Below are 12,955 nucleotides of genomic sequence, written 5' to 3' on the forward strand. Positions count from 1 at the left end.
AGGGTAGGCGGGACCTCAGTTTAACATCTTGTTGGAAAGACGGCACCTCCAACAGTGCAGCGCTCCCTCAGCACTGTACTGGAATGTCAGGTTAGATCTTTTGCACATAAGAACGTAGGAAATAGGAGCAGGAATAGGCCATTTGGCCTCTCGAGCCTGCTCCGCCATTCAATAAGATCATGGCTGATCTGATCTGGGCTCAGCTCCACTTCCCCGCCCACTCCCCATAACCCTCATCGTTCAAAAATCTGTTTATCTCGATCTTAAATATATTCAATGACCCAGCCGCCACAGCTCACTGGGGCAGAGAATTTCACAGATTTAATGATGATCAGATAATATGTAGTTTGAGGGATAAATATTGACCCCAGAACAGCAGGGATAACTCCCCTGCTCTTCTTCGAAATAGCACCATGGGATCTTTTACGTCCACCTAAGAGAGCAGACGGGGCCTCGGTTTAACATCTCATCCAAAAGAAGGCACCTCCGACAGCGCAGCACTCCCTCAGCACTGCACTGGGAGTGTCTATTATATGCGTAGGCACCGTGTTAATGACGCCACGAGGCAAGGGTATGGTACTCAGACTGGACAGACTGTGGTCCGTTTATTGCAGCTCCGAGAGTGAGGACACCAAGAGGTGAGCTCCCTTTTATACTGGGTTACCTGCAGTGTACAGGTGACCCTTAGGTCTCCAGCAGCAGCACCCTCTGGTGTACAGGTAAGGTGTTACAGAACATCATATTAATACAAGCATGCATACATAACAGTGTCAGCCTAGATTTTTGTGCTCAAGTCCCTTGGAGTGGGGCTTGAAGCAACGACATTCTGACTCCGAGGTGAGAGTGCTACCCACTGAGCCACGGCTGACATATTAGATGAAGCCAAGAGTAGTTTGTGGGAAGACAAATGGAAATAGAACAGTTTCATGGTTCTGAGGTACTGGGAAAGAGTGAATTGCAGTTGGGATTGGGCGATGAATGTTGATTTCAACCTACGAGGATGGAGGAAGGGGGTGCGTGATGGATCAACAAAAGAAGGAAGTTCACAGGACCATGGTAGCAGCAATAAAATGAGAAGCAAGTTAGTTTGAATTGTTCACACATTATTCAGAGCTCAGTTTGAGGTGTTTTTATTTTTACCTTGATCATATATTCAACCCGGCTGTGAGCAAATTTCTCGATTACTGATTCAATCCAAATCAGAGGTTTCACCTAGAAACAGAGAATGTTTTTAATCATTTCCACCTCACAAACCGTCCCAACTACTCATCAGGTTCGAGTTGGGTCTCGGGGAGGGTTACACCGGGTTAAGAAGAGCTGCAAAACTCAGGCTCATATCTTTCATTCCCCATGGGCACCCGGTCCTCAATCACCGCTCCCCCCCTGCCCCCCCCCACCCCACCCCCACCCTACCAGCCCCCAGGGACAGTCGGTCCCCACCTCGCCCAACTACATCGGACTGCCCTCGGTGCTTTGATGGCGACCGTTTAGGGTCGCGTCCTGCAGCCGTTGCAAAACTCTTGCCGATGCCTCGAGGATAACGGACTGTCCTTCAGTCCCCACGGTGAAACGGGAAGCAAGCTCGGGCGGCGTATAGACCGGGCGGTGTATACACCGGGCGGCCCATCCGCTAGCACCCGTTTTCCCGCCACCGCCTAAAGTGAAAATCGGCCCTTCATTTTTCTTTTATACCAGGGTGAGCGGCCGCTCGGTGGGTATGGGGGGGGGAAGGGTGCTCGGCGGGTGGGGGAGGGGGCGCTCAGCAGGGGGGGAGGAGGGGGCGGGGGTGAGTGGGCGCTCGGCAGGGGAACGCTCCGCGTGACCTCGCATCTAATCTTTACTGGGTGCCTGGACTATGAAGTGGAGAACTGTAAACGGTTTGCAATGCCATGGTGTCAAAGCCGACAGCCGAGGTTAAACCAAAGAGTTGTTAATGTCACTGCACATTTGGATTCGCGGTGCATTTCAACGCAAACGAAGACTTTTCCTGTTACTTTGACCGAGGGCAGAGCGCCATGCCATTCCCCAAGAAACGTGCGAGCAAGGTTCCCCGCACAGTCAAGGCGTTTACGAAAGGTTGACTACTTGGTGATCGTCTGTGCCTATGTAGGGAAACTGGGGGAAAAAAAATTATTCGGAAGACTGCTCACTCACATGGATGTTGAGCCGGTAAGACATGAGTTCAAAATCTCCATCCGGTGGAATGAAGGAAATTGTCCGGTCGTTTTCGAAGCGGGACAGTCTCACACACTGATGGAACTTCACATCCTCCAACTCAACCGACTTACTTTTGCCTCCTAAACCAGGGAGAGGAGAGTGAGTTAACAACACCTGGAAGCTCGATCCCACTCAAGGTCTGGAGCTCTCTGGTAACTAAATTTTAAGATGTTATGTATGCAAACATTACCAAGTGTAAGCCTTGCCACCAGGGGGCGCACCTGTGGGAGACCCAAGGGTCACCTGCACACCCCGGGTAAGCAGGTATAAAAGGCAGTCTACCACACTGCCTCCTCACTCTGGAGTTACAATAAACAGACCAAGGTCACAACAGTTTGAACTTAAGATGTGCAGTCTTGTGGAGTTATTCTAAATGTAACATAAGAGATATTTAGGAGTAGGAGTGGACTATGAGGGAGAGAGATAGCGAACATAACAAGCAGGAGTAGGCCATACGGCCCCTCGAGCCTGCTCCGCCATTCAATGAGATCAGGGCTGATCATCGACCTCAACTCCACTTTCCTGCCCGATCCCCATAATCCCCTCGAGTCCAAAGATCTATCCATCGCAGCCTTGAATATACTCAACATCCACAGCCCTTTGGGATAAAAAAATTCCAAAGTTTTTAACAACAATCTGGTCGTTTCATGGTCACCATTACTGATACCAGCTTTAAATTTCAGATTCGTATTTGTTTTATTTAACGGAGTTTAAATTCCCCAGCTGCCATGGTGGGATTTGAACTCATGTCCTCAGATCATCAGTCCCGGCCTCTGGATTGCTTGTCAACGTAACATAACCACTACTCAACCGTTCCTTCATCACATGGACTGCAGCGGTTCAAGAGGGCGACTCACCACCACCTTCTCAAGGGGCAATTAGAGATGGGCAATAAATGCCGGCCTTGCCAACAACGCCCACATTCCAGGAACTAATTTTATTATTTTTTTTTAAATGTTGTGGGAGCTGTTCGATATATAGCAGTCTATAATAGAACGTGGGGGAAAAACACCCTTTCGAACACAACACCAAACCGAAATCGTTCAGCAGGTTGGGCCTGTACGTATTGGAGTTTAGAAGAATGAGAGGTGATCTTATTGAAACGTATAAGATTCTGAGGGGAATACAAAAGCAAATTACTGCGGATACTGGAATCTGAAATGAAAACAGAGAATACTGGAAATCTCAGCGGGTCAGGCAGCATCTGTGGAGAGAGAAACAGAGTTAACGTTTCGGGTCTGTGACTCTTCATGCGGCCTGACCTGCTGAGATTCCCAGCCTTTTCTGTTTTTATTCAAGATCATGAGGGGGCTTGACAGGGTAGATGCAGAGAGGATGTTTCCCCTCGTGGGGGAATCTACAACTAGGGGGCATAGTTTCAGAATAAGGGGTCGCCCATTTAAAACTGAGATGAGGAGGAATTTCTTCTCTCAGGGGGTCGAGAATCTGTGGAATTCTCTGCCCCAGAGAGCTGTGTAGGCTGGGTCATTGAATATATTTAAGGTGGAGATAGACAGATTGTTGAGCAACAGTGTTGAAGCAAATTCTTCACGCACTGAAATAAAATTGATCCTGAGTATAAAAGAAAAGTCCTGCGACAACTGTACAGGGCTTTAGTGAGACCACACCTGGAGTACTGCGTACAGTTTTGGTCTCCTTATTTAAGGAGGGATATACTTGCATTAGAGGCAGTTCAGAGAAGGTTCACGAGGTTGATTCCTGAGATGAAGGGGTTGTCATATGAAGAAAGGTTGAGCAGATTGGGCCTGTACTCATTGGAGTTTAGAAGAATGAGGGGTGATCTTATCGAAACGTATAAGATACTGAGGGGGCTTGACAGGGTAGATGCAGAGAGGATGTTTCCCCTTGTGGGGCAATCTAGAACTAGGGGGCACAGTCTCAGAATAAGGGGTCGCCCATTTAAAACGCAAATGAGGAGAAATTTCTTCCCTCTGGGGGTCAAGAATCTGTGGAATTCTCTGCCCCAGAGAGCTGTGGAGGCTGGGTCATTGAATATACTTAAGGCGAAGATAGACAGATTTTTGAGCGACAAGGGAGTCAAGGGTTATGGAGAGTGGGCAGGGAAGTGGAGCTGACGTCAAGATGAGATCAGCCATGATCTTATTGAATGGTGGAGCAGGCTCGAGGGGCCAAATGGCCGACTCCTGCTCCTATTCCTTATGTTCTTATTGTTTTGTCTTGGATAAAGAGTCAGACTAGACGCTGCAAGCTCAAAGTAAGTGTGACCGCAGTCCTTTATTACAGATCTCAGAGTGCCTCTCCAGCCTGTGTGGCCTCCTTATGTACAGGTGCTCCCAAGGGATTGTGGGATCCCTTGGGACTCCAGGCGATAGGCCCTCTGGTGGCTAGACATGGCATTTACAGGTTTACCAACATAACACTTATGACTAAGCAACTACTTCCTCCGATAACACAGATGGTAAAACTCTTCGCATGACCGTACCAAGAGGCAGTGGGGAGACTCGCAGGATGCCACCATGCTACTTACGCCCCGTTAGTTCGAAGAGAACCTTATCGTTGAGTCCAAGCCGCAGTTCTGGCATCCCCGAGAGAAAGACCCGTAGCTTCACGCTGCCGACAATCTCGCTCTGCAGAACGTTCCCGTTGGCACTGACCTGCCCGAAAGACAAGGAGAGGTGAGCGGAGCAACTGTGCGGCTATCGGAGGAATGGAGGGACTGCCGGGTGGCGAAAGACCACGGTCCCGTCGTGTTCGCCTTGCGCCCTTCCTGGTCGTCGCATGCTACGACGATCATGGCTGTGTTGGCCAATCACAGGCCTTGGAGAGGGTGCAGAGGAGATTGACCAGAATGGTCCCGGGGATGAGGGACTGCAGTTGTGTGGAGAGACTTGGAGAAGCTGGGGTTGATCTCCTCTGAGCAGAGAAGGTAAAGAGGAGTTTGAGAGAGGTGTTCAAAATCATGAATGGTGTTGATAGAGTAAGGAGAAACAGTTTCCAGTGGCAGAAGGGTCAGAGACTAGAGGACACACATTTACGGTGGTTTGTAGAACCAGTGGCAACAGGTAGGCCCGAACTTGTGGGATTGGATTGGGTTAGGTTTAAGCTAAGGATTAAGTGTGTGCATCACCTATTAGTGTCTATTAGGGCTAGCGAGAGTTTAGACAGTGGGAGGGGAGAGGTTGAGGGTAGAAAGTTGCCAGATGGCAGAACATTTGACATGAGGAAACATTTTTGTTTTTACACACAGGAGTTGTTACGGTTTGGAAATGCACTGCCTGAAATGGCGGTGGAAGCAGATTCAATCGTAACTTTCAAAAGAGAAGTGGAGAAACAATTTGTTGGGCAATGGGGAAAGAGTGGGGGCAATGGGACTAATGGGATAGTGTTACCAAAGAGCTGGCACAGGCATGATGGGCCGAATGGCCTCCTTTGGCGCTGGATCAACTGTGGCTCAGTGGGCAACACACTCGCCTCCGAGTCAGAAGGTTGTGGGTTCAAGTCCCGCTCCAGGGACTTGAGCACACAAATCTCGGCCGACACTCCAGTGCAGTGCTGAGGGAGTGCCGCACTGTCGGAGGTGCTGTCTTTCGGATCAGAAATTAAACCGAGGGCCCCGCCTGCTCTCACAGGTAGAAGTAAAAGATCCCATGGTGCTATTTCGAACAAGAGCAGGGGAGTTATCCCAGGTGCCCTCGGGCCAATATTTATCCCTCAAACGAAAAAAAACCAGACCATCTGGGTCATTATCACATTTCATGTCTGTGGGAGCTTGCTGTGCGCAAATTGGCTGCTGCCTTTCCCACATTACAACAGTGACTACACTCCAAAAGTTCTTCATTGGCTGTAAAGCGCTTTGGGTCATCCGATAGTCATGAATGGCGCTATATAAATGCAAGTCTTTCGTTATCATTCTATGAGAGCAATCAGTCTCTGTCAATGAGTCTACAATAAGTACCAGGCATGAGTTGAGTAAACCCCCCAGTGGAGACAACATTTGCAACAATCCATGGGTAAAAGTATTTCTCCCCTTCCCTTCAAAATAATGAGTTCAAAGCTCTCTTTATAATATAATTAGTGGAAATAACGTAACTGACTGATAGTAACATAGAAATTTACAGCGCAGCAGGAGGCCAATTCGGCCCATCGTGTCCACGCCGGCCGACAAAGACCCGCATGGCCCTCGGTCAGCAGCCCTGAAGGTGACATATAAACCGATGAACAATGAACAATGGCAGACATGCAAAGAGCACCCAGCCCAACCAGTCCGCCCCACACAACTGCGACACCCCTTACACTGAAACATTCTACACTCCACCCCAACCGGAGCCATGGGATCTCCTGGGAGAGGCAAAATCCAGATTAAAAACCCAGGCCAATTTGGGGAAAATCGTTAGCCGAAGCGTTCTGTCGGGAAGAGGCGGACTGTGGACATGCACAATGCAACCCAATGGTAAGCCGCAGCAAGGATGCACCCAATGGCCAATCAGTTCTAACCTATTCTCCAGACTCACCTCATCGGTGTCGCACACTTGCTGTGCCCACCCTGCCCCGCTACACAATGGTTTTTACTGCACGCAAAGTCATACTTCCAACTCAAGGATGAGAAAAGGCCTTGGATCCCACGACTCCAGAATCTGCCCCCTGGATTTCAGGCCATAGACCTTTCCCAGATAGCAGAGGAGCATCCATATGGCACTCGAGCCTCTCTTCAGCCAGAGAAACCAGGGCTGGCGGCCATTTACACAGTTGGACCACTTCCAACGTTCACCGAGTCGCGAGTCGGTAAACTCAGCTGATCTTCTGGCTGTTGGTGAATCCCTCATCTCAGCCCCTGGCACTTCCCGACTCCTGTCCTCCACCCTCAGTTCATCCACAACTCTGCTGCCCGTATCCCATCCCGCACCAAGTCCTGCTCACTCAGCACTTCTGTCCTTACCCACTAGCAGAGGGGCTGTGGGTCTGGAGTCACATATAGGCCCAGAACAGGTAATATTTCCTTCGCTGAAGGACATTAGTGAACACAAGAAATGGGAGCAGGAGTCAGCCATTTGGCCCCTCGAGCCTGCTCCGCCATTTAATAAGATCATGGCCGATCCGATCATGTACTCAGCTCCACTTCCCCGCCCGCTCCCGATAATCCTTTATTCCCTTATCGCTCAAAAATCTGTCTATCTCCGCCTTAAATATATTCTAAGACCCAGCCTCCACAGCTCCCTGGGTTAGTGAATTCCACAGATTTACAACCCTCAGAGAAGAAATTCCTCCTCATCTCAGTTTTAAATGGGCGGCCCCTTATTCTGAGACTATGTCCTCTAGTTTTAGTTTCCCCTATGAGTGGAAATATCCTCTCTGCATCCACCTTGTCGAGCCCCCTCATTATCTTATATGTTTCGATAAGATCACCTCTCATTCTGCTGAACTTCAATGAGCATAGACCCAACCTGCTCAACCTTTCTTCGTAAGTCAACCCCCTCATCTCTGGAATCAACCGAGTGAACCTTCTCTGAGCAGCCTCCCGATGGGTTTTTAACGACAATCCGATAGTTTCATGGTCACCATTACTGATACTAGCTTTTTATTCCAGATTTATTTAATTAACGGAATCTAAATTCCCCAGCTGTCTAAAATGCGAGTTGCTATTGTTCTTCCAGGACAGCGCCCCCACTGGTGCTGAGGGAACGGCACGCAAGTGCAGGGCAGAATTGCACCCTTCCAGGAGACTACGGGCCATGGGGTTATGGGTGGCATGACAATCATTCACCTCAACAAAAAAAAAAGCAGCACTCACCAACACGTTAACGCCTTCAATGACATCAATGAACACCTCGTTCTTCTTATACTTGATGCCCTCCGACCTCCAGGACACAGCGTTTGTGACGGTGGCAGGAGGCCGAGGGGCGGCCACTTCCAGTTTTTGCCCCTGCTGCGTGATATATCTGTCCGGTGGGAACAAAAACGACCAGGCACGAGTCAAAGCTGCTTCGCTCCGATCACAGCCCAAATCAGAACAAAAGAGAAAAGAAACAGAGAGCGGAATCCCAACCAGACCCCGCAATCGACACGGGACGAAAAAAAAAACGCTGTCGGAGGCTCTGACCAAAATTATTTTTACGCAAGTACCTGGCGGTCCCGGAGGAACGGACACTTCCTGTCCGAGGCCTCCATTCGCAGTCCAGCGCAGAGGCCCACGCACCCCAGGAACGTACACGCATCCTGGGATCACGTGGGCCTAGACCACCAATCACAAGGTGATAACAATGGCGAGTTCCGTTTGTACCGAGCTTCCATTACTATCAATGAGAAGACCGCGCCCCCCACCCCCCCCCCCAAAACCGATAAGTCAGTAAAGGGTTATGGGAAGTGGAATTGAGGCCAAGATCAGGTCAGCCATGATCGTATTGAATGGCAGAGCAAGCTCAAGGGGCCAAATGGCCTGCTCCTGCTCCTATTTCTTATGTTCTTATTCAACACAGAAACACAACACAATAAAATGAAAAGAAACATCTCAGATATTTAAAAATAATTAAAATCAAATTAAATGTTTTAGGGAAAAAATGGATTTGAAAATGTTTTAATAGGTTTATTGCCTTAATGGACAGGGTTTTTTAATATATAAATTAGTGCTAAAATTTAATTTTTCCATCTTTTAAAACTCTTACACCAGCAAATGCAGGCCTTACGCAGGTCAGCGCCTTCAGTAAATGTAGGAGGAAAATGGGAGCTGGGGAAGGAGGATAAGGTTCATTTAAAGAACACAGAAGGCCACACAGGCTATTCCCACCCTCCTAACTTTCGCCACAGGCCGCTGCAATGACGGCAGAGGTTTCTGTTGTGTAAAGTGAAGGAAGATCGCCTCTGCTTGCCTGTTTGTTGACCAGGGCTCCCAATCATGCCGGGCCGGGGTCAAGGGTCAACTTCAAATCCTCGCTCCAAGTGGGAGCTCCAAAGTGGACACCATGTTCCTCGTGGAACGACGGCGTTAATCTGACCTGTCCGTGTTGGCCGCAGCGAGCCAGGTTCGAGATTCAACCTCAGGGGGGCTTAGAGAGGGGGGAGGGGGCGGGAACCCGCGATCTACACTACTTCTCCCCGCGAACAGTATCTGTTTAACATTTTAACATTCTACGACAGCACTGTCTTCCAACACATTTTCACTCCAGTCTGTGAAAGATAATGTAACATAGAGCTCCACCTGACAAGTGCCTGTGTAAAATAGAGCCATCTTGTGACCTCGTAAAGAATGTATCACAGATAAAGTTCTAGATATTTCCCTATCCTTGTTCCAAGAAGGCATATACGAACAATGACGGACAGGAAAAGACCCTCTGGTCCCTCCAGCCTGTCCCACAAAATGCCTCGTGCCTCCCAATACGTACACTCCCCATCACACCTGAATGCCAGGCTTTCTCCTGCTAGTTGACACCTAGGTGTCATATTTGACCCTGAAATGAGCTTCCGACCACATACCGCAGTGAAACTAAGACCGCCCATTTCCACCTCCGTAACATCGCCCTTGCCTCAGCTCATCTGCTGCTGAAACTCTCATCCAAAGCAACATTACCTCTAGACTTGTCTACTCCAATGCATTCCTGGCTGGCCTCCCACATTCCGCCCGATGTAAACTTGAGGTCATCCAATAACTTGGCTGCCCAGTGTCCTAACTCGCACCAAGTCCCGCTCACCCATCACCCACTGTGCTCCCAGTTAAGCAAGGCCTCGATTTCAAAATTCTCATCCTGGTTTTCAAATCCCTCTGTGGCCTCACCCCTCGCTATCTCGATAATCTCCTTCAGCCCCACACCCCACCCCTTCCCCCGCCCCCGAGGTGTCTGCTCTCCTCTGCATCTCTGATTATAATCGCTCAACCATTCTTGGTCGTGCCTTCTGTTGCCTGGGCCCCAAGCTCTGAAACTCCCTGCCTAAACCTCTCTACCTCTCTTTCCTCCTTTAAGACACTCCTTAAAACCGACTCCTTTGACCAAGCTTTTGGTCACCTGCGCTAATTTCCTGTGGCTCGATGTCAATTTTTTTGTTCAAGAATGTTCCTGTGAAGCATCTTGGGACGTTAAAGGTGCTATATAAATGCAATTTGTGAGTATAGATTTTTTTTTACTGTTTGGGGATGTCTGCACAGTGACTGACTTCTAGACCATTTCTCTTGGCTGGGTGAGCGAGTTAGGAACAGATCGCTTTCGCACACTCACTCCTGCAGGATCTTGCTGTCCGTGGTCTGCGGGAAGCCGAAATCCATGACTTCATCCAGGAGCTCGTAGACAATCACAAAGTTGTCCCGGATGCTCTCCTCCTCCAGCTCCTTGAAATATTCCGTGAAGACCTGGAGAGAATGCAGGAGTGAGCTAACATGGGACGCACAATGAATGAATGATGATTTCAAGGCCATCTCCCAGCAGTCCCCCCCCGACCTCCCCACCCTCCTTCCTCTCCCGAAGACGAGGACACTTGGGGGTACAGCTCCACGGGCACGAGTCGCCCTCGGATACCTCATCCAAGAACATGCTTGGGCAGCGAGTGCCAACAGGCCACAGGGGAGGCAGCGGAGATGCCCAATCCTGCCCTCACCCGAGGCACGTTGCAATTCGGAGCCCGTGGATTGTGATCAGGAACAGGCATCTCCCGGCCGATCACCTCCTTGCCGCCGTCGGTGACCCCAGCACGGACCGCGATTTCGTCCTGGTGTGCCAGGCCGTGCGCTAACCACCCTGTGGAACCACTTGCCCCATAATGGGCAGCACCCTCGCCTCCAAGTCAGAAGGTTGTGGGTTCGAGTCCCCACTCCAGAGACTTGAGCACAAAAATCTAAGCTGACACTCCCAGTGCAGCGCTGAGGGAGCGCCGCACTGTCGGAGGTGCCGTCTTTCGGATGAGACGTTAAACCGAGGCCCCGTCTGCTCTCTCAGGTGGATGTAAAAGATCCCACGGCACTATTTCGAAGAAGAGCAGGGGGAGTTCTCCCCAGTGTCCTGGGACCAATATTTATCCCTCAATCAACATAACATAAAAACAGATTATCTGGGTCATTATCACACTGCTGGTTGTGGGGGCTTGCTGTACGCAAATTGGCGTTTCCTGCATTACAACAGTGACTACACTCAAAGTACTTCACTGGGTGTAAAGTGCTTTGTGACGTGCAAAGGCGCTATATAAATTCAAGTCTGTCTTTCTTTCTCAACAGGGGGACAGTGCAACAGGCTACGATTGGAAACATGGATGTCAGCGAAGGATCGGCTCAAGCGTGGCTTCAAGGCTCAATTACCTGGCAGCCACGTACTGTTCAATGCTCACGCCCTCAGCCCCGTGGTTATGATACAGGACTAACAACCCAGGGGTGAGGAGATAAAGCATCGTGTAATGAAATCCAATAGGGGAACTCAGGAGAAACCTCTTTACCCAGAGAGTGGTGAGAATGTGGAACTCGCTCCCACAGGGAGGCGAATAACACAGACGCATTTAAAGGGAAGCTTGACAAACACATCTGGAAAAGAAGGATCGGGCGAGAGGAGGCTCTTGAGCACAAATGCTGGCATGGACCAGCTGGTCCGAATGGCCTGTGTCTGTGCTGTACACTCGATGTCATTAATCTAGTAACTTGGCCTTGGAGAGGGATGCGGGGGAGTGGGGAAGGGGATGGGTCCCCAATGCTCCTCAGTGAATGGCACCTGCCACCCCTACCCAGTCTGGCCTACACGTGACTCCAGTCCCACACTGGTCGTTGATTCTTCGTGATTAGTTGCAACGGGAACTCTTCTCCTTCTCAGGCAGCCCCCCGCCCCCGGAGTCGAGGATGACTTGCTTCCACACTACTATGAGTTCGAAGGTGAATGATGAGAGCAGTGCGGGATCTACAGTCTCTGTCACAGGTGGGGCAGACGGTGGTTGGAGGGACGGGTGGGTGGGGTGCTTGGGTTGCTGTGCGATCCTTCCGCCGTGCGCGCTTGGCTAACGCCTGCTCCCGGCGGAGAGACTCGAGGTGCTCAGCTCCTTCCCGGATGCTTCTCCTCCACTTTGAGCGGTCTTGGGCCGGGGATTCCCAAGAGTCGGTGGGGGGGATGGGGGGGAGGGAGTTGTTATATTTTTTCCCCAAGGAGTCCTTGAAGCGTTTCCTCTGCCCACCTGGGGCTCGCTCTGAATGGAGCGCTTGTTTCGGGAGTCTAGTATCGCGCGTGCGGACAATGTGGCCTGTCCATCAGAGCTGGTCGAGCATTGTCCATGCTGGGGGATGTTGGCCTGAGCGAGCGAACGCTGATGTGGGTGAGCAACTAGTGATGGGCAACAGATGCATCCTTGTTGAGTGATGCCCCAATGAGAGTTGGGGCTCCCATTCTCTACCCAGTGTGTGTTTCATGTGGACAATACTGGAATCACTGTCCAGGCCGCAGGGGAATAGTGACTCAGGCAAGCTACAGAGGGAGATGGTGCCTATGGAACAGGGTCAGCTGGAAGGAGGGGAAGAAAAAAATATCAGTTAAGCATCAATTATATCAGGATTTAAAATAATAAAGAGGGAGGGCTTTACCTGCACAATTTTATATAAGAATGCATACACGAGGGAAGCGTTTGCATTTTTTATTGTGACTGCAACCACTGAACACTAGATTAAGAAAAATAAACATTCAGCAGTATTCAACGGATCACATTTTTTCAACGCTACACATTTGATCGACATGTATTTCTTAAAGCCCTTCTGCCCCGACTCCTTGCTGCGGTATGGTTTAGCAGGTGCTGACTGCCCTTTGGT

General features: G+C 50.0%; 1 protein-coding gene across 3 annotated transcripts in view; it reads right to left on the minus strand.

Annotated features, from left to right (window-relative positions):
* LOC139237935 (AP-1 complex subunit mu-2) overlaps positions 1–12,955 on the minus strand; it is a 34,227-nt gene that overhangs the window by 8,702 nt on the left and 12,570 nt on the right. For all 3 annotated transcript variants that reach the window (XM_070867258.1, XM_070867259.1, XM_070867257.1), the window contains exons 3-8: positions 12,734–12,801; positions 10,404–10,534; positions 7,988–8,135; positions 4,727–4,853; positions 2,155–2,297; positions 1,141–1,212 (exon numbers count right to left, since the gene is read on the minus strand). In XM_070867258.1, coding sequence (XP_070723359.1) covers positions 1,141–1,212; positions 2,155–2,297; positions 4,727–4,853; positions 7,988–8,135; positions 10,404–10,534; positions 12,734–12,801 — 689 coding nt within the window. The remainder of the gene's footprint in view (positions 1–1,140; positions 1,213–2,154; positions 2,298–4,726; positions 4,854–7,987; positions 8,136–10,403; positions 10,535–12,733; positions 12,802–12,955) is intronic.

Source organism: Pristiophorus japonicus, chromosome 24 (assembly GCF_044704955.1).
Source record: "Pristiophorus japonicus isolate sPriJap1 chromosome 24, sPriJap1.hap1, whole genome shotgun sequence".
In the NCBI taxonomy this organism is placed as follows: domain Eukaryota; kingdom Metazoa; phylum Chordata; class Chondrichthyes; family Pristiophoridae; genus Pristiophorus; species Pristiophorus japonicus.